We start from the raw sequence: 25,460 nt of genomic DNA, 5'->3' as shown, positions 1-25,460 counted from the left end.
CGGGAGGTGGTGATGGACAGGGAGGCCTGGCGTGCTGTGGTCCATGGGGTCACAAAGAGTCAGACACGACTGAGCGACTGAACTGCAGGTACAAGTAGCAGTTGATCAAGGCGAGAATCAAGTTATATCACTAAGGTGGATGAACCTAGAGCCCCTACTGTACAGAGTGAAGTAAGTCAGAAAGGGAAAGATGAATATTGTGTATGGAAAGTAGAAAGATGGTACTGATGAGCCTATTTGCAGGGCAGCAGTGGAGACGTGGACGTAGAGAACAGACTTGTGCACACAGTGGGGGAAGAAGAGCGTGGGAGGAGCTGAGAGAGGATCACGGAAACACACACATTGCCACATGCAAAATCCATAGCCAGGGGGCATTTGCTGTGTGACTCAGGGAGATCAAGCCAGTGCTCTGCGTAACCTAGAGGGGTGGATGGGGTGGGAGGTGGGAGAGGTTCAGGAAGGGGGGACATAGGTACCCCTGTAGCTGATTCATGTTGATGTATGGCAGAAACCAGCACCATACTGCAAAGCAACTATCTTCTGATAAAAATTGGAAACAAATTAGTATCAATAGAAACACATGGAAATGGAAGTAGTGGCTTTAGAAGCTGGAATATCTGTTGCTCTCAAATCCTCCAACCCCACTCTGGCTGCTCCCAATGAGAGATGTTATTTCTGCACTCTTTCTGTATCTGTTAAATAAAATCTATGCTAAACTTAGATGCTCGATGATCCCTTTGATGTAAGGGAGCCTTAGTGAAGGTCCAGAGGGTGTTCTCCATAAGTAAAGGGCTAAGCTTGGCCAGAGGAAGCTTCAGCCCTATTCCAGGACATCTGGGAGGTGTTAGTGAAGCCTGAATGTCCTCGCCTGAGAAGACTGTCCTCAATTATTTGTTCGAGGGTCAGGTTACCTAATCCATGTTCACGTATGAGTATGGTGGGGGCCTAGGCCTACCTGATATCAGCTGGACCCCTGGAGGGGCCGGAGAGCAGGTCCAGCCACGAGGGCAGTGGGCCATGCCTTCGTGACCACCCCTCACCGAGAACCCAGGACATCAATGCTGGGTCGAGTCCGCTGCTTGGTAAAACCCCTTGTGTCTGACACTGGCTCTTTGGGGGAGAAATACATGGTGGCCCTAGGATCTGCAGGGAGACGTCAAGTCACAGCTCCATACTGGGCTTTCTTAGACCCTGGGCAATGAGACCTTAACCACTGCTGAAGTGAGTAGCTGTCCACTTTTCTAACATCTTGTCCTTTTGAATATAATAGCTTTTTGCCGAGTTCTCGGTCCTTACAGTGAATTATTGAACTTGAGGATGCTCTGGGGACTTCCTGAACCTTAATGACCGAAGTATGTATACTTGGTTTAGCATCTAGAAACCAGTATTGCTAATACACCACATCAGTGCCATAGGAGAAACACTCTGGTGGCCGGAAGCAGAGAAGTCTTCAGGGGTCTAATGAATGTGGTAGTATGAGCACCACAAACCCAAATCAGGTCACTCTGAGAGGGGCACGGGAGAGAGAAGGTCTGGGAAAGACTCCTGAGGGGACACCCCCCCCCCCCCCCCGTGATGGGCATGGAGCACGTGAAGGGCCTCTTGGAGGAGACCTTTGAACTAAGATGGGAAAGAGAAGAGCGAGCCAAATGTGCAAAGTGCAGGTGGACAGAGAGCACCAACGACTCAGGCAGGGTGTAGCGGGACCAGAGGCCATAGGGCATCCTGCTGAGTGAGCACACGGGGGAAGTCAGTGCAGCTGAGAAGGATGAGACCAGATGCAGGTGGGCGCCGATCTTGCCAGAAACCTGCAGTTTGGGCTCAATCGGACTCACCTCGGCTTTTTATCAGAGGTAAGAGCTCTGTGCACCCATCTCGGGTACCAGGGACGTTGTTTTCAGGGTCACTTCTGCCTGAATTGCAATCTGTGGGATCACCAGCTTTCAGGATAGAAAAAGAATAGGGCTAATAACCACAAGCCATATGGTAAAAATGCTTACTTGACACAGTACATTTTCTGTGAACTCTGTTTTCGTCTAGTAATGTTTGGTGTTAGTGAATGGTATTGCGCCAATGGGTGTTTTGTGGTTTGATAATGCTGTATAGTTACATAAGATGGCATCATCAGGGGAGGCTGAGTGAAAGAAGCCCATATGACCTCCTGTGTACCACTCTGCAATTTTAAATTGGTTTCAGAAGTTAAAAATTCACCCAACTCAACCAAAGTTGAGTGAAATCAATACTGCGAAAATCTGGGTGCTGTCCTTTACCCTGGTCAAAGCTATTGCAAGGCCTTCTTGCTGGAAAAGCTTGTAATCGTGGAGGACCCGCTCTCCCTGTGACCTCTGGCCTGTGCGCCATCCCTAGGGAAGGGGTTCTAGATCCCACAGCGGAGGTTCAGGCAGTAGCCTTGCCCTGCCCCGCCCCGCCTGGCTCCGCTCACAGTGGCTGTAACCACCCCCCACCCCCCCACTGCCAGATCCCACCCACTTACTCTTGAAGGCGATTCCAACGTTGTTGACCAGCACATTGAGGCCCCGGTACTCCTTGTGCAGGAAGTCACACAGGGCGCAGATGCTCTGCAGGTCAGTGATGTCCAGCTGGTGGAAACGGGGGCTCAGGCCCTTGGCCTGTACCTGCCGCACAGCCGTCCGACCCAGCACCTCGTCCCACGCTGTGAGCACCACGTCCCCTGGGAACCACCAACAACCGCACGATGGCAAAACGAGGCCCTTGATGGCCCCGGTGACCAGGGCCAAGCGGGTGGAGGACAGGCCTGGTGTGCAGGGCCCTTTGGAGTAGAGCTGACAAGGCTGGAGACCCACAAGGTGGCGTGGCGTGGGACGGGGAGGCCCGTCACAGTCCAGAAGGCAAAGAACTGTGTCCTAGGATCCAGTGAGGTGACTAGTTGAGAAGGAGGAGGCCCTGCCTTCTTCTCCTGCTTGAGGAGGGATCAAATGTTCCATAAGGTTACTAAACACCCTCTAGGCTCCACGTCTTTCCTTGTGCTGTACCCTGAGCCAAAAAAGAGGACTCAGCGCTCTTTTTCTTTAAACTTTTATTTTATATTGGAGGACAGGGCTTCCCTGGTGGCTGGGACAGTAAAGAATCTGCCTGCAACGGGGGGAGACCCAGGTTTGATCCCTGGGTTGGGAGGATCTCCTGGAGAAATAAATGGCAACTGACTCCAGTATTCTTGCCTGGGAAATCCCATGGACAGAGGAGCCCAGTGGGCCACAGTCCATGGAATTGCAGACAGCTGTCCATGGAACTGCAAAGAGCTAGACAGGACTGGGTGACTAACACCTTCATAGCTGATTGACAACGCTGTCAGCTGTCACCACAGTTTCAGGTGGACAGCACAGGGACTCAGCCACACATCTTCATGTATTGGTTCTCTACAATCTCCCCTCCCTCCCAGGCTGCCACATAACACTGAGCATGTTTCCCTGTGTTAGGGAGTAGTATCCTGTTGGATTTTGGCTCAAGGTCATCCAGGAAGGGGGCAGAGCCAGGACTCTCTGGTTCCAGATGTTTGCCCTGAAAAATTTTAAATAGAAAAATGGAACTAATACTAGACACCCACATGTCCACCAAACTAGCTTCAGCTATTACGAATAACGGAGCAGATTCCCCATTTAAGAGTTTGCACAAATAGACATTTATAAAGAATTGTTTATTTTTATTATTTGTCATCCACCCCACTTTTCCTCCCCTGGGATCACAGAAGAAATCAGAAAACTCTTTACAACATTAGCAGTCCTCTCCCAGTGAGAACTTGATCTGGATATTTTGATTCCTTTTTCTTTTTTTCTGCATAGGGATAATTTTGTCAGTGTATGTTTGGTGAATCTGGGATAGCAATATAAAGAGACCCATGGGTGGAGCTGTGAGTGAGCTCACCACTGCACAACTTTTTTCTCGGAAACAAACTCTCCATGAGGCCCCTCGGCATCCGAGGGCAGAAGGGCCAAGTACACAGGGGTCTCTGCTCCTTCTTCTGGGCTTTTGGGGGCTTTGGGTCCTGCCATGTCGGTTCTCACCCACCCTGGGCAGCAGGCATTCAGGAGGATCTTGTCCCCTCCTCTCTGCTCACTCAGTTTCCTGGCGTGGATTCTGGACAGGACCGTGACTCCGATTTTCGACACTCCATATGCGGTATCGGGCCAGCCCTCCTTCCTGTGCACCCCGTTCTTTGTGTCTTCCACAAACTTGTTCATGAGCCCCACCAGCTCCTCCTCCGTGATGGTCTCACTTCGAAACTTCTGCTGCAGTTCAGGGCTGCATTTCTTTAGAGAGTTGACACTGACAAAGCTGGATACATTCACCACTCTGCCTAAAATACAACACAGATCAGTGCACAGAAAGGCGAGCACAAGAAGGATGAATCCCTACTGGGGACAGGACTGCCCTCTTGAAAGAGGACATTAGGGAAGGAAGGGAATGTATTTTGGAAGGGGTTTGCTCAAAGGGTTTTATCTGTTTTATTATAATAAGTGACAACATGTTATGGCTAATGTTTTTCAAAAGTAAGCTACATCTAAAGGGAACATTTCATGGAAATATCGGCTCAATAAAGGACAGAAATGGTATGAATCTAACAGAAGCAGAAGATATTAAGAAGAGGTGGCAAGACTACACAGAAGACTGTACAAAAAAGATCTTCACGACCAAGATAATCACAATGGTGTGATCACTCACCTAGAGCCAGACATCCTGGAATGTGAAGTAAAGTGGGCCCTAGAAAGCATCAGTACGAACAAAGCTAGTGGAGGTGATGGAATTCCAGTTGAGCTATTTCAAATCCTGAAAGATGATGCTGTGAAAGTTCTACACGCAATATGCCAGCAAATTTGGAAAACTCAGCAGTGGCCACTAACTGGAAAAGGTCAGTTTTCATTCCAATCCCAAAGAAAGGCAATACCAAAGAATGCTCAAACTACCGCACAATTGCACTCATCTCACAAGCTAGTAAAGTAATGCTCAAAAATCTCCAAGCTAGGCTTCAGCAATACGTGAACCATGAACTTCCAGATGTTCAAGTTGGTTTTAGAAAAGGCAGAGGAACCTGAGATCAAATTGTCAACATCCGCTGGATCATGGAAAAAGCAACAGAGTTAGAGAGAAAATCTATTTCTGCTTTATTGACTATGCCAAAGCCTTTGACTGTGTAGATCACAATAAACTGTGGAAAATTCTGAAAGAGTTGGGAATACGAGACCACCTGACCTGCCTCTTCAGAACCTATATGCTGGTCAGGAAGCAACAGTTAGAACTGGACATGGAACAACAGACTGGTTCCAAATAGGAAGAGGAGTTCGTCAAGGCTGTATATTGTCACCCTGCTTATTTAACTTATATGCAGAGTACATCATGAGAAACGCTGGGCTGGAAGAAGCACAAGCTGGAATCAAGACTGCCGGGAGAAATATCAATAACCTCAGATATGCAGATGACACCACCCTTATGGCAGAAAGTGAAGAGGAACTAAAAAGCCTCTTGATGAAAGTGAAAGAGGAGAGTGAAAAAGTTGCCTTAAAGCTCAACATTCAGAAAACGAAGATCATGGCATCTGGTCCCATCACTTCATGGGAAATAGATGGGGAAACGGTGGAAATAGTGTCAGACTTGATTTGTTTGGGCTCCAAAATCACTGCAGATAGTGACTGCAGCCATGAAGTTAAAAGACTCTTACTCTATGGAAGAAAAGTTATGACCAACCTAGATAGCATATGAAAGAGCAGAGACATTACTTTGCCAACAAAGGTCTGTCTAGTCAAGGCTATGGTTTTTCCAGTGGTCATGTATGGGTGTGAGAGTTGGACTGTGAAGAACGCTGAGTGCCGAAGAAGTGATGCTTTTGAACTGTGGTGTTGGAGAAGACTCTTGAGAGTCCCTTGAACTGCAAGGAAATCCAACCAGTCCATCCTAAGAGAGATCAGTCCTGGGTGTTCTTTGGAAGGAATGATGCTAAAGCTGAAACTCCAGTACTTTGGCCACCTCATGCGAAGAGTTGACTCATTGGAAAAGACTCTGATGCTGGGAGGGATAGGGGGCAGGAGGAGAAGGGGACAACAGAGGATGAGATGGCTGTATGGCATCACCGACTCGATGGACATGAGTTTGAGTGAACTCCGGGAATTGCTGATATACAGGGAGGCCTGGAGTGCTGCAATTCATGGGGTCGCAAAGAGTTGGACACGACTAAGAGTCGGACATGCAACGAGTTGGAACTGAACCGAATCTTCTTAGAAATTACAAGAATGAAATATTTCCCTGAAACTCAATAAATAAGTCATGAAGGAAGAAGTCTGTGAATCTACTACCCAGAATGACTTGTGAAAATTATTTTCAAAACTCAACCATTTAAAGTCTCTGGAAATGGTCCCGAGGGCATAGAGCAAATGAACCTCTTCTTCCTGACTATCTCCAAGAACTCAGGTGAGAACAGAGAGCATCTAGTTCAACCCTGACTGCTCCTTCCTTTCCTCCTTTCTGACCATAACAATGGAAACTTAACTCTGCGGTGCTGCCTCTGAGACGCAGGGCTCCCTCCCTGCCAAGGGCTGTGGGATCTTCCCACGATGGGGATGACATTAGCGTTTCTCATCCTGTTCCTCAGCTACCTGTTGCAGAGGTTCAGTTGCTGGTAAGTGTACCTAGGAGGTTAGGACTTCCTTCTCCAACCCAGTCTTCACTCGTGGGACCAAGGCTCTAACCTCAGGCTGGGCATCCTGAGAATGCCCCGAGACTATCACTGGTCATAGCAAACACCCTTTTTTAAAAGCACAAGAGACGACTCTACACACGGACATCACCAAATGACTGGTCAATACCGAATTCAGAGTGATTACATTCTTTGTAACAGTTAGCAATAACAAGACCTGGAGCTGACCGGGGCTCAAACCATCAGCTCTTCATATCAAAATTCAGGCTTTGACTAAAGAAAGCGGGGATAACCATTAGGCCTGTCAGCCACGACTTAAGTCCAGTTCCCCATGAATATACAGTGCAGCTAATGAATAGATTCAAGCGATTCGGTCTAGTAAACAGAGTGCCTGAGGAACTATGGACAGATGCCCCTAACAGTGCACTGGAGGCAGGGAACAAAACCACCCTAAAGAAGAAGAAATGCAAGAAGGCAAAGTGGTTGTCTGAGGAGGCCTTCCAAGTAACTGAGGAAAGGAGAAGCGAAAAGCAAGGGAGAGGGGGAAAGGATCACCCAAGTGAATGCAGAGTTCCAGAGAATAGCAAGGAGAGACAAGAAGGCCTTCTTCCATGAACAGTGCAAAGAAATACAGGAAAACAACAGAAAGGGTATTGTCAGCGCGTTTAACTTTTACGCAGAGCACTTCATGTGAAATGCTGGGCTGGACGAGTTAACAAGCTGGAAATCAAGATTGTGGGAGAAATATTAACAACCTCAGATATGCAGATGGTCTCTAATGGTAGAAAGCGAAGGGGAACTAAAGAGCCTCTGGATGAGGGTGAAGGAGGGAGGGAAGGGCCCGCTTAACACTCAGTATTAAAAAACGAAGATCGTGGCATCTGGTCCCATTGCTGCTGCTGCTGCTGCTGCTGCTGCTAACTTGCTCCAGTCGTGTCTGACTCTGTGCGACCCCATAGACAGCAGCCCACCAGGCTCCCCCATCCCTGGGATGCTCCAGGCAAGAACACTGGAGTGGGTTGCCATTTCCTTCTCCAATGCACGAAAGTGAAAAGTGAAAGTGAAGTTGCTCAGTCGTGTCCGACCCTCAGCGACCCCATGGACGGCAGCCTTCCAGGCTCCTCCGTCCATGGGATTTTCCAGGCAAGAGTACTGGAGTGGGGTGCCATTGCCTTCTCTGTCTGGTCCCATTAGCTCATGGCAAGTAGGAGGGCAAGAGGAAGAAGCAGTGGCAGAGCTCCTCTTCCTGGGCTCTCAAACCACTGCGGATGCTGAAGGCAGCCATGAAATCAGATGAGAGCTGCTTGGGAAGAAAGCTATGACAAACGCAGACAGGCTGTTAAAAAGATATCACTTCGGAGAATCAGGGGACACTTAGGAACTGACTTATGAGGTCCTAGTGAACCAAGTCTTTGAAGGAGCAGCACCTCCCAGAACAAGCGGATGGGAAACAGGTTAGAAGCTGAGTGTAAACTGTAAACACCCTTACTCAATCTCTAGGCACTCTCTGAATCCTTTTTAAAGTATCTGCTTGTCTTTGTGTGTTTAATGGGTGGAGGTTCCCCTCCTGGCCCCTTACTTCAGGGTAAATATTACAGTAGTTTAACCTATAGGAATGAGTTTGTTTTGTCCAGAACACCAAGCACACTGCAGGGCACTTATCAGATTAGAGATCTCTATCAGCCACACTAAGGGCTTGAACTTCACACTTGCAGGATTTATGGGAGGGGCAGTGAACCTGCCAAAAAGAAAAGGATCCAAGAAGGGCAGGGGGTCCCTTAGGAGGGTTTACAAATGTTTAGAAACAACAGCTGAGGACCTGATTGTAGAGCTGGGATGGGGCAGACAGCTGGGGAGAAACTCAGCTGGACGAATTTAGGAACTGGCAATGACAATAAGCGGGCAGGCTTACCTCCCACTTATGAGCAGGGTGCCCTCCAGGTTCCTGGTGGGTGGATGACGGGATTAGTTACCAAGATGTTTTGGGGAAAGGGCGAGTCTTTGGGGGGAGGGGGACTAATGAACTGGTGGTGGTGCAGGCTCCACTAGGCTGAGCAAGAGGGGGACAGGGGAGAGGGAAGGTCTGGGAAGGACTCCTGACGGAACTGCCCCTGTGATGGGCACAGAGCAACCTGAGGGCCACTTGGAGGAGGAAACCTCTGAGCTCAGATGGGAAAGAGAAGAAAGAGCCAGATGAGCAAAAAGCAGGTGGACAGACAGCACCAAGGACCTGGGCAGTGTGTCGAGGGACCTCAGGGTGCAGGACACCCGTCTGGGTGGAGACACGGTGGAGGCTAGTGAGGCTGAGCAGGAGCGGCAGGAGCCTGTAGATGAGACCAGGGCCAGGTGGACCCAGATCTTGCCAGAAGCACTGCAGTCTGGGATCCAATCAGACTCACCTTGCGGTTTTATCAGAGGCAGGAGCTCTGTGCACGCATCTCTGGTGCCAAAGAAGTTTGTTTTCATAGTCACCTCTGCTTGAATGTGAAATGGTGTGGTATCAGCAGCTTTCAAGAGAAGAGCAAAGTGGAGTCAAGAAACAGTTCTCGCGCGGTAACACTGCATAAGAAGATTCATTTCTTGAGTTTTGTGTACAACTAGTGAAGGTAAAAACCGGTTGAATTTTGTGCACAATAAGTCAGTATTGCACCCGTGTGAATTTCCCAGTTTGATAATGAAGCATAGTTTTGTAAGAACGCACCACTGGCACGGCCCTGTACAAAGGGTGCACACATGGGACCTCTGTGGATAGAAAGGGGCTGTGGAATAACCTGGAAAAGGTGCCCAGGATTCTGGGCCAGAGAAACAGTTCTCTCCTTCCAGAGAGCAGCCAATTCCTCGCAGTTCCTCTAGCCGCTCCCCTTCCCCCTTCCTTTCTCCTTCTCTAGGGAGTCATTCTGGACCCCACAGGCGGGAGAAACCCCTCTACAGCGATTCCCCGACAGATCTGGTCCACCCTGGACCGAGATGCTCAGAGCGGGAGACCGCCTTTCCTGGAGCACCCAGCCGCTTCTTACTCTTGAAGGCGATGCCCGCGTTGTTGACCAGCACGTCGAGGCCCCCGTACTCCTTGCGCAGGAAGTCGCGCAGGGCGCGGATGCTCTGCAGGTCATCGATGTCCAGCTGGTGGAAACGGGGGCTCAGGCCCTCCGCCTGCAGCTGCTGCACGGCCGCCCGACCCCGCGCCTCGTCCCGCGCCGTGAGCACCACGTCCCCCTGGAACTGCCGGCACAGGTCACGCACGATGGCGAAGCCGATGCCCTTGTTGGCCCCGGTGACCAGCGCCACGCGGGTGGAGGACGACATGGCCGGTGTGCAGGGCTTTGGGTTGCCTTCAACAGGGAGCGGCGCGTCTCAGCGTCTGCGCGAGAAGAAGTGCGCGGAGCGATCACCGCCTTGAATTACCCTGGGGCGCCTGGGCTAGCGCGCAGGCGCAGACTCAGGCTCCGCCCCTCGGGGCCCGGCTGCCTGCGGACCCTCAGCGGTGTAGGGTGTGTAGAGAGGTGACTTCTGCGGAGTTTTAAGAACAGCCCTCCTCAAAAGCTGCTGCTGGCGATTTCAGGCCTGGAGGCAGAGAATCATTCTTATTGGTCGTGTTCTCTACGTTAAACGTAGAGAACGTTAAACGCTCAGTTAAAACTGAACCCCATCCTCATGGTTGCATGGTATCACCGACTCAATGGGCATGTATTGGAGTAAACTCTGGGAGTTGGTGATGGACAGGGAGGCCTGGTGTTCTGGAGTCCATGGAGTCCCAAAGAGTCGCACACGACTGAGCGACTGAACTGAGCTGAACTCAGAATTCCTCCTGTTCACCCGTGTTCACGGTTGCGCTTGCAGAAATGAATCATATGTACTAACTTTATTTTTCCTGGTGTTTGAAAAATATCACTGTAACTGAAGTCTTGGGAACCTCGAGTTGTGGAATAAGTTGGATGAGAATGGTAGAGATCAAGTGTTTTTTGGTTTCTCCCCTAAATATGAACGCAAAGCTACTGGCACAGCCTTGGCTGATTTTCACCTCTCGGTGAGGAGTGTTCACTAAATCACTGTTTATTCACAAGGTTGTCAGGTTACTTGTTTGCAGTTCGTGAAGTGTACAGGTGCAAAGGGGCGTTGCAGCCCTTTCTCCCACTCAAAATAACGCCTTAGGATTCATCTGTTTATTTACATTTTTAAAGTGAGGAAATGGAGACTGAGAAGGTTCATAAATTAGTTCAGTGGTGGGAAATTAATTTTCTTCCTTACCAGTTAGTGCTTAAAATAGAGGAATTAGGGGGCTATGATATAATTTTCATTTCTGTGCTGTGTCCTGTCCACTGAAAGAAAAAGCACAAACTAAAAGTTGAGATATTTTTTGATAATAGTTATGACTGGTTTGTAAATGAGTTCTAATCTAATTGGCCTACAGAAAACTAAATGCTTACAAAGCAAATAATTCTAAATGCAAGAGAAATTAACCTAAATGAATTTCAGGTTCATATGAACTGGGAATTATTCAGTATTAAATACCTAGTGTTAATGTTTGCTTTGTTGATCTAAGTAATACAGGCATGTTAAGAGTCATCAACATTAAGCATAATATTTTCATTGTGCCCAGGTTTAATATGTCAAATGTTATATTGGGCTTGCCTGGTGGCTCAGATAGGAAAGAATCCACCTGCAATGTGGAAGACCTGGGTTCCATCCCTAGATTGGGAAGATCCCCTGGCAGAGGGCATGACAACCCACTCCAGTATTCTTTCCTGGAGAATCCTATGGACAGAGGAGCCTGGCAGGCTATGGGGTCACAAAGATTTGGACACGACTAGGTGACTAAGCACGAAAGTTGACAATTACATTTTATTTGGCGAGCTTACATGGATGTGAGAGTTGGACTATAAAGAAAGCTGAGTGCCGAAGAATTGATGCTTTTGAACTGTGGTGTTGGAGAAGACTCTTGAGAGTCCCTTGGACTGCAAGGAGATCCAACCAGTCCATCCTAAGGGAGCTAAGTCCTGGGTGTTCATTGGTAAGACTGATTTTGAAGCTCAAATTCCAATACTTTGGCCACCTGATTCAAAGAGCTGACTCATTTGAAAAGACCCTGATGCTGGGAAAGATTGAGGGCAGAAGAAGGAGGGGAAGACAGAGGATGAGATGGTTGGATGGCATCACTGACTCAGTGGACATGGGTTTGGGTGGACTCTGGGAGTTGGTGATGGACAGGGAGGCCTGGTGTGCTGTGGTTTATGGGGTCGCAAAGAGTTGGACAGGACTGAGCGACTGAACTGAACTGAGGATTTAAGCCTGGGATATAGCCTCTTCTTGGAGAAGGAAATGGCAACGCACTCCAGTGTTCTTGCCTGGAGAACCCCAGGGACGGTGGAGCCTGGTGGGCTACCGTCTATGGGGTCACACAGAGTCGGACACGACTGAGGCGACTCAGCAGCAGCAGCAGCATAGCCTCTTCAGATACCTCTGAAGGATTGTTCTGGAGAGGTAAGGGAGGAGCCAGGATATGCAGGAGTTTTTTGCAAAAATAACCCAAAAAACCCAGGTCCTGGAACATCAATTACTGCTAATTAAAGAAAACAAAACATCTCAGATTAATGAATTTAGCAGTTTTCAGTGTATGATAAGTGTTTGGGCTTACTGAAATTATTCCTTTGATGTGCACTTGAACTCTATCTAGGGCCAGTATCCTGTTTTCTTGTCTGCTGTGAATTCCTTTCTGGGTGCACCATTGGGGTGGGCTGTTTACTGAAATGGTAGGTAATGTTCTTTGTTCACACTCTTACGGCTACTTAAATGTAATGTTAATCAAAATAATACAATTAAAATTCAGTCTGTTAGTTCCACTAACCACATTTCAAGGGCTGAGGAGTCACATGTGTTAGTGATGGCTGTACCGGGCAGTGCAGGTATCGCTTTCCATCATAGCAGAAACTTCCTTTGAACAGCTATGCTTTAGATAGTTTCCAATTATATCACAACTTCAAGGAATTTTTCTAATCAGTTGCAAAAAACAAAACTAATAATCAGGGAAAGACCTCTGCTTTTTGACAAAACTTTATTGAGATGATTGTAGATTCATGAACAGTAGTAAGAAACAATACAGAAATTCCTTGTACTTCACCCAGTTTCCTCAATGGTAATATTTTTACAAAGCTATAGTACAATGTCACAAACACAACATAAAGGGGTCTTTAAACTTTAATGACCCTAGCTTGGTGTTAACCACATAAGTCCATCCCATGACTGAGGAAGGTTATGATTTTTGAGTGAGATTCAGTTGGTTGTTCTGATTGAGCTTGCATTACTCAAAAAAAAAAAAAAAAAAAAAAAAAAGGCCAAGGTCAGAGCAGGTATTATTAACTAAGTGATGGAGTCCACTCTAGCAATATCAGCTGTGGCCCAAAGAGAACTCTAACCTCTTTCAGTTTCCTAAGGGCCTTCCAATTCGAGCCTTGGAGTGAAGAAATCCACCAAGGTAACCCAGAAGTATTGGATATAGGTCATTGACCATAAATCTGATAGTTAAATTAACTTTAACTCTGCATGAATTTGTGAAATATGGTACTTTCCCGATGTTTCCCATAGTGGCTGCACCAGCTTGAATTCCCTAAAGTGGTAAGAACAGATTTTAATCAGTGTTGTATTATTGCATGCATGCATGCTAAGTTGCTTCAGTTGAGTCCGACTCTTTGCGACCCTATGGACTTGAACTGAACTCAACTTGGATTTGTACAGAGGTGACTGGATGTTTTAAAGAGAAGTTGAGGGAGTAGGCAGGGGCAATGGAAGGCCCTGTGTAGAGTTAGGGGAAAATTACAAAGGGCTGCTAAGTGTAAATGCCCATCAGGGCTACAAAGAGACTGGGAGACAGAGGTCCTATCCTTTCTGCTGATTACATTTCAAAGGAATGGTTTTAAGGTCCTTGAGAAAGACTCAATCCTGAGTTACAGGAGATACATATATATCTCAAATGGACAGAGAAAGAATTCACAAATTTTAAGTCCTCTTTTAGTAAATGCTGTAAGAAAGGGTAGTAAGGGACCTATTTGTCAGGTGTTGGCTAGAACAAATAGTAAATCCTTTTGGCACCCTGGAGCTCATTAAGGGGGGTGAGGCACTAAGGTCATCCTAGGCATGCAGCCTTGAGCTATTAGAAACTATGTTAAAATCTTTTTCATGCAGGGAGAGAGGAGTGGATGAAATCATTAGTGCCGAGACAGTAAATTTTATAGGCCCAGGCTGAGGCATAAGTGAGAAGAGGGCTGAGTGTAGTCTGCCTAGAGTTTGGTCAAGAAGAGCATCTACCAAATCCCATCTAGAAGATGGGAGTATACATTACTTTTCTCCCTCATAAAAGGAAATCACCTGTTTCATCTGCCCATTTTATTCTGTCTTGAATGCATTTATGTGAGAGAATGTGATGCCTGGAGCTTCAGCAACTATCTTGAGATCATGAGGAAACAAACTAAGAGGTAAATAGCTGACTCCCTTAGGACGGTACTGTGGAAAATTAGGAAGAGCTTAGTGACTGAAGAACAACAACAAGAAGTAACACTGGAACAGCAGTATTCACTAAGTTCTGTGATTTTGTGGATTTCACTAGTTTTTCCCCTCTGATATCCCCTTTCTAGTCCAAGATTCTCTTCAGAATGCCACAGTTCCTTTAACTGTCATGTCTTCTTAGCTTCCTCTGGTTTGTGACTGATTCTTACAGAGCTTACTTGTTTTCCATGACCTTTTTCAGCTTTTAGGACTACAGTCACCCCTTGGTATCCAAGACACTGCTTTGGAGGCCAACATCCTAGGATGTTCAAGTCTTCATATAAAATGGCCTAGCATTGGCCTAGGCACATTCTCCCATATACTTTAAATTATCTCTAGATTACTTAGAATATTTAATACAATGTAAATGCCATGTGTTATCAGTGTATAACAAGTTCAAGTTTTGCTTTTTGAAATTTTCTGCTTTTTTTTCTCTAATATTTTGGATCCACAGTTGGTTGAATCCACAGATATGGAACCCATGGATATGGAGCACTGGCTGTATTGGCCAGACAATTTTTTTTGTTTTGGGGGTGGGGTGTGTTTCTGATATTATCAAGGAAGAACTGAGTCCAAGTTCATATTGCTGGGGACACTACAAATAAATTGAGAAATGAGGTTTTGGGGCAATGAATAGTGACTATTTGGAAAGTCAGCAGGCAGAGAAGATAGAGGCCTAGTGTCCTAGGGAGCCATCTTACCTGAGTTAGAATTCAGGCTTCTTTTATACTAAAAGGGGAGGGGATGTATCTGGTTGTTGCAGATCTCTTGGTACTTGCCAGACTTAGCCACTGCTGCTGCTAAGTTGCTTCAGTCTTGTCCGACTCTGTGCGACCTCATAGATGGCAGCCCACCAGGCTCCCCTGTCCCTGGGATTCTCCAGGCAAGAATACTGGAGTGGGTTGCCATTTCCTTCTCCAGTGCATGCAAGTGAAAAGTGAAAGTGAAGTCGTTCAGCTGGACTTGGAGGGGGGAGATAATCCTTTGCTTTTGCAGTTGTGCATAACCTTTAACAAATTCTGCAATTTTATCTCTACATAAAGGAAAAGGGTTATGCCTTTAAAATTCAAGCCTGGGAGACAGGGCCTTGGGAAAGGGCTATTAATGTATATTTCAGGCTATGGACAAAGTTCTTTCTCTGTTCAACAACACAAAAGTGCAGAGCCAGCATGACTAAGCACAGGCAACAATACAAACAGCCTTAAAGTAACACACCCAACTTAGAACCAGGCTGTTCTGTTACTGAACTAAGGTTACAGGTTTTGCAGGGTAATATCACAGAGATCAAGTACCTTTCCTATAGATGGGAAACTTGCAATCAACATGACTTATCACTGCTATCATTCCTTATTACTCAGCCAATAAAACATTGGCCAACTTTCTCCACTACAATGTTAATACTACCTTCCCCTCTTTTCCATATTGGGCTCTTTTGGAGGCTAGCTGATAAAGAGGGTGGGGTGGGTGGGGCTCAGATCATGAACTCATTGCAAAATTCAGACTTAAACTGATGAAAGTAGGGAAAACCACTAGACCATTCAGGTGTGACCTAAATCAAATCCCTTATGATTATACAGTGGAAGTGACAAATAGATTCAAAGGATTAGATCTGATAGAGTGCCTGAAGAACTATGGACGGAGGTTCATGACATTGTACAGGAGGCAGTGATCAAAACCATCCCCAAGGAAAAGAAATGCAAAAAGGCAAAATGATTGTCTGAGGAGGCCTTATAAATAGCTGAGAAAAGAAGAGAAGCTGAAGGCAAAGGAGAAAAGGAAAGATATACCCATTGAATGCAGAGTTCCAGAGAATAACAAGGAGAGATAAGAAAGCCTTTCTCAGTGATTAATGCAAAGAAATAGAGGAAAACAATAGATGGGGAAAGACTAGCGATGTCTTGAAGAAAATTAGAGATAGCAAGGAAACATTTCATGCAAAGATGGGCACAATACAGGATAGAAATGGTATGGACCTAACAGAAGCAGAAGATATTAAGACGTGGCAAGAATACACAGAACTATACAAAAAAGATCTTCACGACCCAGATAACCACGACAGTGTGATCACTCACCTAAAGCCAGACATCCTGGAATGTGAAGTCAAGTGGCCCTTAGGAGGCATCACTATGAACAAAGTTAGTGAGGTAATGGAATTCCCGTTGAGCTATTTCAAATTCTAAAGATGATGTAATTTAAGTTCTGCACTCAATATGCTAGCAAGTTTGGAAAACTCAGCAGTGGCCACAGGACTGGAAAAGGCCAGTTTTCATTTCAATCTCAAAGAAGGGCAATACCTAAGAATGTTCAAACTACTGCACAACTGCACTCATCTCATATGCTAGCAGAGTAATGCTCAAAATTCTCCAAGCTAGGTTTCAACAGTACGTGACCCAAGAACTTCCAGATGTTCAAGGTGGATTTAGAAAAGGCAGAGGAACCAGAGATCAAATTGCCAACATCCTTTGGATCATCAAAAAAGCAAGAGAGTTCCAGAAAAACATCTGCTTCTGCTTTATTGACTGTGTCAAAGCCTTTGACTGTGTGGATCACAGCAAACTGGAAAATTCTTCAAGAGATGGGACTACCAGACCACCTTCAGTTGAGTTCAGTTCAGTCACTCAGTCGTGTCCGACTCTTTGCGACCCCATGAATCGCAGGATGCCAGGCCTCCCTGTCCATCACCAACTCCCGGAGTTCACTCAGACTCAAGTCCATCGAGTCAGTGATGCCATCCAGCCATCTCATCCTCGGTCGTCCCCCTCTCCTCCTGCCCCCAATCCCTCCCAGCATCAAAGTCTTTTCCAATGAGTCAACTCTTCGTATGAGGTGGCCAAAGTACTGGAGTTTCAGCTTTAGCATCATTCCTTCCAAAGAAATTCCAGGGCTGATCTTCAGACTGGACTGGTTGGATCTCCTTGCAGTCCAAGGGACTCCCAAGAGTCTTCTCCAACACCACAGTTCAAAAGCATCAATTCTTCAGCGCTCAGCTTTCTTCACAGTCCAACTCTCACATCCATACAGGACTACTGGAAAAACCATAGCCTTGACTAGACGAACCTTAGTCGGCAAAGTAATGTCTCTGCTTTTGAATATGCTATCTAGGTTGGTCATAACTTTTCTTCCAAGGAGTAAGCGTCTTGTAATTTCATGGCTGCAGTCACCATCTTCAGTGATTTTGAAGCCCCAAAAAATAAAGTCTGACACTGTTTCCACTGTTTCCCATCTGTTTCCCATGAAGAGATGGGACCAGATGCCATGATCTTCGTTTTCTGAATGTTGAGCTTTAAGCCAACTTTTTCACTCTCCTCTTTCACTTTCATCAAGAGGTTCTTTAGTTCCTCTTCACTTTCTGCCATAAGAGTGGTGTCATCTGCATATCTGAGGTTATTGATATTTCTCTCGGCAATCTTGATTCCAGCTTGTGTTTCTTCCAGTCCAGCGTTTCTCATGATGTACTCTGCATGTAAGTTAAATAAGCAGGGTGACAATATACAGCCTTGACGAACTCCTTTTCCTATTTGAAACCAGTCTGTTGTTCCATGTCTAGTTCTAACTGTTGCTTCCTGACCTGCATACAGATTTCTCAAGAGGCAGGTTAGGTGGTTGGGTATTCCCATCTCTTTCAGGATTTCCACAGTTTATTGTTATCCACACTGTCAAAGGCTTTGGCATAGTCAATAAAGCAGAAATAGATGTTTTTCTGGAATTCTTTTGCTTTTTCCATGATCCAGCAGATGTCGGTAATTTGATCTCTTGTTCCTCTGCCTTTTCTAAAACCAGCTTGAACATCAGGAAGTTCACGGTTCATGTATTGCTGAAGTCTGGCTTGGAGAATTTTGAGCATTACTTTGCTAGCATGTGAGATGAGTACAATTGTGCAGTAGTTTGAGCATTCTTTTGGGATTGGGATGAAAACTGACCTTTTCCAGTCCTGTGGCAACTGCTGAGTTTTCCAAATTTGCTGGCATATTGAGTGCAGCACTTTCACAGCATCATCTTTCAGGATTTGAAATAGCTCAACTGGAATTCCATCACCTCTACTAGCTTTGTTCGTAGTGATGCTTTCTAAGGCCCACTGGACTTCACATTCCAGGATGTCTGGCTCTAGATGAGTGATCACACCATCGTGATTATCCGGGTCGTGAAGATCTTTTTTGTACAGTCTTCTGTGTATTCTTGCCAGACCACCTTACCTGCCTCCTAAGAAATCTGTATGCATGTCAAGAAGCAACAGTTAGAACTGGACATGGAACAACAGACTGGTTCCTAATTGGGAAAGGAGTAGTCAAGGCTGTATACTCTCACCCTGCGTATTTAACTTATATGCAGAGTTCGTCATGGAAATCCTGGGCTGGATGAAGCACAAGCTGGAATCAAGATTGCCGGGAGAAATATCAATAACCTCAGATATGCAGATGACATCACCCTTGTGGCAGAAAGCAAAGAAGAACTAAAGAACCTCTTGATGAAAGTGAAAGAGGAGAGTGAAAAAGCTGGCTTAAAACTCAACATTCAAAAAACTCTGATCATGGTATCAGCCCCATAACTTCATTGCAAATAGATGGGGAAACAATGGAAACAGTGACAGACTTTATTTTCTTGGGCTCCAAAATCACTGCAGATGGTGACTGCAGCCATGAAATTACAAGACGCTTGCTTCTTGGAAGAAAAGCTATGACCAACCTAGACAGCATAACAAAAACCAGAGATATTACTTTGTGGACAAAAGTCCCCATAGTCTGTATAAACCAATAGCTAAGGTTTTTCCAGTAGTCATGCATGGATGACAGACCACAAAGAAAGTTGAGCACCAAAGAATTGATGTGCTTGATCTGTGGTGTTGGAGAAGGCTCTTGAGAGTCCCTTGGACAGCCAGGAGATCCAACCAGTCCATCCTAAAGGAAATCAGTCCTGAATATTCATTGGAAGTACTGATGCTGAACCTGAAACTCTAATATGTTGGCAACCTGATGCAAAGTACTGACTCATTGGAAAAGACCTTGATGCTGGGAAAGATTGAAGGCAGGAGGAGAAGGGGCCGGCAGAGTATGAGATGTTTAGATGTCAACACGGACTCCATGGACATGAGTTTGAGCAAGTTCTGGGAGTTGGTGTTGGACAGGGAGGCCTGGCATGCTGCAGTCCATGCAGTTGCAAAAAGTCGCACACTAATGAGCGACTGAACTGAATAGTGGGTAGGGCAGCAATTGAAGTCCGTCTTCTTGTTAGGTAGGTAGAATAGGGAGGTAAAGGTAAGTCGCTCAGTCGTGTCCAACTCCTTGCGACCCCATGGACTGTAGCCTACCAGGTTCCTCCGTCCGTGGGATTTTCCAGGCAAGAATACTGGAGTAGGTTGCCATTTCCTTCTCCAGGAGATCTTCCCAACCCAGGGATCAAACCCAGGTCTCCCGTGTTGTAGGCAGACGCTTTACCATCTGAGCCACCAGGGAAGTCATAGAATAGGGAAAAGGAATCCAAAATGGCGGTGGCTAAAAAAACAAGGACGGTCCGGCTAAAAAAACAAGGAAGGTCCGAGGACCAGAGTGAAGACTTCAGGTAGAACAAACAACACTCCTGGCTAAGCCCAATTTGCATAGAGCAGGCCCAGGTGGAGGAAAAAACATATAAAAGGAGGAGCCAAAGTGCTTTCTCTCTCTCTCCCTCCCCCATACGCTCCTCCACTATCTTCCCTTCAAGTCTTGGGTTGGCATGCCCTCACACTTTGAGGATGGATTCTCCTGCTATCTTCTAAATAAAATAGAGCGATAACACTGATTTGCCTAAGAGCTCTAACACAGTTTGTCCAAGACCTGAGAACTGTGCCGAGGGCTTTAATGTCCGTCGCTCCAAATCTTTGTTGTGACAAGACAAAGAACCGAGGAACATACACTTGTGTGACATCTATGGGGCCAGAAGAGGCCAAGCACAGTAGGAGCCCAACTCAGCGAAGCTCCCTCGCTAGAAGCGGAAGGTGAAGAAACCCAGCGCAGGGGAAAGCCCATCGTGCTGGAAACTGGGACAGTGAAAAACAAACTCAACAGAAAGGACACGCGCCCCAGACTCAGATTCCAGAAGACCTCCGATTAAGGTAAGAGGTCCTCGCTCCTACGGCAGGAGGGACATGCCTAACGAAATCTTAATTCCTTCACAATCTCTTTTTTCCTGTTCCCTCCAACCTCCTGTGAACAGGCGGGCAGCAGGGGGCACAATTGAGGGACTCTGGAGAGGCTATTCCTCAGAATGTCCCAAAGGCGCTATTTGCTGAGCCCCAGTAGCTGTTACACAAGCCGGTGGGGGTTCTTCTGTCCTTTCTCTTCTCTGTGCCAAGGATCAGACCAATTAAATTGTAAGCACTGGTCAGATATTTAGCAAACTTTCCACAGGCTAGGAAGGGGATTCCTTGGCACGTTTTTCCCACTGCTTTTTCCTCCTGTCCTTCAGTTCTCTCCCGGGACTCAAGCTCGGCCAAAACTAATGAAACTCAGGCCCTGATGTCTCATCAACCAGTCCATTCTGAAGGAGATCAACCCTGGGATTTCTTTGCAAGGAATGATGCTAAGGCTGAAGCTCCAGTACTTTGGCCACCTCATGCGAAGAGTTGACTCATTGGAAAAAACTCTGATACTGGGAGGGATTGGGGGCAGGAGGAGAAGGGGACGACCCAGGATGAGATGGCTGGGTGGCATCACGGACTCGATGGATGTGAGTGGACTCCGGGGGTTGGTGATGGACAGGGAGGCCTGGCGTGCTGCGATTCATGGGGTCGCAAAGAGTCGGACACGACTGAGCGACTAATTCATTGAGAGACAAATAAGAGGTGGATTTGTTAGGATCCAGAAAGAAGCCACGCTTCAGGGTGTGAACCATTGCCAAGGGCAAGGGCCGGGGCCATGGAATTAGGCCTGGCTAGGTTTTATGAGGGGGTAGAATTCATAGCTAATGAGTGGGAGGATCATCCCTACCATTGGGGAACCACCCACTCCTCCCTCTTTTGACCATGCCTTGGAGCTGTCCTGCCACCTCTGGGTGTGTCTGTTGGCTTATAGATTGGGGATTAAGTACTTGAATTTGACTTGTCATCTTGGACCCAACTGATTTTATTTTATTCATTCATTTATTTTTTAATTTAATTTAATTTAATTTTTTAAATTTTTATTATTATTTTTTTAAATTTTAAAATCTTTAATTCTTACATGCATTCCCAAACATGAACCCCCCTCCCCCAACTGATTTTAATTGATTTATATTATGCCCTTGTGCTATGTCATTCTTTCAAAGGTTGTGCTCTGCCCCCTTCCCTCCCTGTTTCATGCTGTTTGCCTGAGCCCCATCCAGACCCACAAGCCTGCCTCTACAATCTTCTGGAGAGACAACCAGAAAATAGCTGGCCTTGGCAGGGAAATACTCTATAATATCCAACCCCCTAATCCTACCCAGTACTGGTCATGCTGGAGACCTTGGGGATGCCCAAACTCCAGTCCGGGGGTCCCAGGAGGTCATCACACCTTGACCTGCCTAGGGATCTGGTCCTCGAAAGGTTGTCACACCTCAACTTGCTCGGGGATCGCCAGTCCCAGGGGTCCCAGGAGGTCGTCACGCCTCGACCTGCCCAGGGACCCAATTCTCGAGAGGCTGTCATGCCTCACCCTGCCCGTGGATTTTATCTCTAGGAGGCTGTCACGCCTCAGCCTGCCTGGGGATCTGCACCCTGACCCAGGGACGCCTGGCTCTCAGGTTGCAACCATTCTGGGTAGGATAAGCTTCAGAAAGACTCACCCCTAAGGAAGTCCACCTATGGAAACAGAAGGAAGCCTATTACTTGTGGGACTGTGCCCAGTCTCAGCAATAACTCAGGAGCCCAATGAGAACCCCATTGCCTTTCTGGAAAGGCTAAAAGAGGCACTCCAAAAGTTTACCAATCTGGACTTAGACTCTTATGAAGGACAGGTGATTTTAAAGGACAAATTTCTGTCGCAATGTGCATCAGATATCAGAATTAAGTTACAACAACTACAACAGCAGGACCCTGCTGCCTCTTTAGATGAGATGGTCCAGACAGCCACCAATACCTTTTATAACAGAGAACAGGAGGAGGCCAAGGCCCAGGAGAAGGAGAGAAAGAAAGAGACAAGGCATGCCCAGATGCTGGCCGCCCTCCAGAGAAGCCCTATGGCAAACCCCGAGTCCTTGGAGGACAAGGCACAAGACAAACGCCTGATCTGTAGACAGGCGGGGCATTGGGTCAAAGAGTGTCCAAACCTAGTGACCTAGAACGGCTTGCCACAAATGCCATCAACTGGGACACTGGGTGGCACTCTGCCCTTGGGACCTAAGAGCCTCAAAGTCAAGCGCCAAGCCTACTCTCACGATGGTTCAAGAGGACTGAAGTGGCCTGCTCCAGCCAGCCCACCTGTCACAGATAACTATCACAGGGCTGGAGCCAAGGGTGCATCCGGATGTGGCAAGTAGGTCCGAAAATTTCTTGGTTGACACAGGGGCTACCTACTGTCTTGATCTCCTACTCCGGAGCCTTCTCCTCCCAAACCTGTACCATTTTGGGTGCTACAGGAAAAGCAACTACTAAAAGATTCACCTGAGCACTTCTTTGTTGCTGGGATGGACAAATATTTTCCCACCAGTTTCTAGTGGTCCTTGAGTGTCCTACTCCCTTATTGGGAAGAGATATACTCACTAAACTGGGGACCACCCTTGTGATGGGAAGTTTTTCAGCCCCTAGAGTTCTACAGCTCCTGGTTACTACTGAAGAACCCATTACACCTTCAATAGAGAGGGACCAAAAACTATGGGAAGACAAAATTAACCCCCAGGTGTGGGACCAGGGGATTCCTGGACGAGCCCACCGAGCCGAACCGGTCATCATTGTCCTCCGAGATCCCACTTGGTTTCCTAACTGGAAACAACACCCTCTCAAAAGAGAGGCTCGGGAGGGACTACAGTCTTTAATAAATAAATTCCTTGCTTGTGGGCTATTGGTCCCCACCAGTTCACCATGTAACACCCCAATCCGTTCAGTAAAGAAAAAAAGATGGAACCTGGCAAATGGTTCAAGATCTCCGGATCATAAATGAAGCTGTAGTCCCCCTCCAACCCACGATACCCAATCCCTATGTAATCTTGGGAGAAATCCCACCCAGTGCCAAGTGGTTTACAGTCTTGGATCTCAAAGATGCATTTTTTTGCATACCACTGGCTAAAGAATCCCAATATCTTTTTGCCTTTGAGTGGGAGGCCCCAGGAGAAAAACACCAACAGATGACTTGGCCAGTATTGCCTCAGGGGTTCAGAGATAGCCCCCACCTGTTTGGATAGGCTTTTAGCCGGGATCTCCTAGATCTGGACCTGGGACCTAATGGAAAAATATTACAATACATAGATGACCTACTAATCTGCTCTCCAGATGAGAAAAGTGCCCAACAACATGCAATTCAGGTTCTGAACTTCTTGGCAGAAAGGGGATATAAAGTCTCCAGTGCTAAGGCATAGATGGTCGAGACAAAGGTCACTTACCTGGGAGTTCAGATTACACACGGGTCCAGGAGGCTGTCCTCTGATCGGGTACAAGGAATCCTCCAGTTGCCCTCCCCCACGACTCGAAAACAATTGCGAGCTTTCCTGGGACTAACTGGATATTGTAGAATCTGGATACCCAGTTCAGTTCAGTTCAGTTCAGTTCGGTCGCTCAGTCGTGCCCGACTCTTTGAGACCCCATGAATCTCAGCACGCCAGGCCTCCCTGTTCATCACCATCTCCCGGAGTTCACTCAGACTCACGTCCATCGAGTCAGTGATGCCATCCAGCCATCTCATCCTGGGTCGTCCCCTTCTCGTCCTGCCCCCAATCCCTCCCAGCATCAGAGTTTTTTCCAATGAGTCAACTCTTCGCATGAGGTGGCCAAAGTACTGGAGCTTCAGCTGTAGCATCATTCCTTCCAAAGAACACCCAGAGCTGATCTCCTTCAGAATGGACTGTTTGGATCTCCTTGCAGTCCAAGGGACTCTCAAGAGTCTTCTCCAACATCACAGTTCAAAAGCATCAATTCTTCGGGCCCTCAGCCTTCTTCACAGTCCAACTCTCACATCCATACATGACCACAGGAAAAACCATAGCCTTGACTAGACGGACCTTAGTCGGCAAAGTAATGTCTCTGCTTTTGAATATGCTATCTAGGTTGGTCATAACTTTTCTTCCAAGGAGTAAGTGTCTTTTAATTTCATGGCTGCAGTCACCATCTGCAGTGATTCTGGAGCCCCCCAAAATAAAGTCTGACACCGTTTCCACTGTTTCCTATCTAGTTCCCATGAAATGATGGGACCGGATGCCATGATCTTCGTTTTCTGAATGTTGAGATTTAGGCCAACTTTTTCGCTCTCCTCTTTTACTTTTATCAAGAGGCTTTTTAGCTCCTCTTCACTTTCTGCCATAAGGGTGGTGCCTATGGTCTAATTGCCCAGCCCTTATATGAAAACTTAAAGGGATGAGATGATTCAATCCCACTGATGTGGGGAACTCCACAAAAGAAGGCAGAGGCTACACTAAAACAGGCCTTAACTCAGGCAACCTGCCTAGAGGTTGCCAGACCCAGAAAAAGCATTCCAACTTTATGTCCATTAAAGAGGGAATAGCTTTGGGAGTGTTAATTCAAAGGTTGGTAACTAAGCTTCAGCCTGTAGCTGACTTATCCAAAAACTCGATCCAACTACCCAAGGCTGGCCCCCCTGCCTTCGAAATCTTGCAGCTATTGCAATCATGATAGAAGATGCTTTAAAACTCTCCTTTGGGGGCAATCTATTTTTACCAGCCACCAAGTAAAACAACTCCTAAATGGGAAAGGCCATTTATGGATGTCTGATCAAAGAATCCTCAGATATCAAGTAATGCTGATGGAAAATCCAGGCCTCACCATATCCCCTTGTGAGGTTCTTAACCCAGCCACCCTCCTGCCTACCCCCGAGTGCTCTCTCCCCTTTCACTGTTGTCTAGAAACCTTGGGCCACTGGACAAAACCCCGAGAGGGATTGTCAGAAGATCCTCTGACCAATCCTGAGGAAATCTGGTACACTGACGGGAGCAGCTTTGTCTTGGATGGAAAAAGAAGAGCCGGGTATGCAGTAGTCTCCAATTTTGAGACCATAGAGGCTAAGCCTCTGCCACCAGGTACTTCAGCCCAATTAGCTGAGCTCATAGCCCTGACTCGAGCTTTAGAGCTGGGAAAAGGAAAAAGAATAGCCATTTA

General features: G+C 46.8%; 1 protein-coding gene across 1 annotated transcript; it reads right to left on the bottom strand.

Moving 5' to 3' along the window:
• On the bottom strand, positions 3,792 to 11,026 carry LOC108633281 (carbonyl reductase [NADPH] 1). The gene is made up of 3 exons (XM_018052668.1): positions 9,685 to 11,026; positions 9,067 to 9,174; positions 3,792 to 4,336 (listed from the first exon to the last, which is right to left on the bottom strand). The coding sequence occupies exons 1-3, from the start codon at positions 9,971 to 9,973 to the stop codon at positions 3,900 to 3,902; spliced, it is 834 nt and encodes a 277-aa protein (XP_017908157.1). The 5' UTR covers positions 9,974 to 11,026; the 3' UTR covers positions 3,792 to 3,899.

This window comes from Capra hircus, chromosome 1 (assembly GCF_001704415.2).
Source record: "Capra hircus breed San Clemente chromosome 1, ASM170441v1, whole genome shotgun sequence".
Taxonomy (NCBI): domain Eukaryota; kingdom Metazoa; phylum Chordata; class Mammalia; order Artiodactyla; family Bovidae; genus Capra; species Capra hircus.
This window is presented reverse-complemented; position numbering and strand designations above follow the sequence as displayed.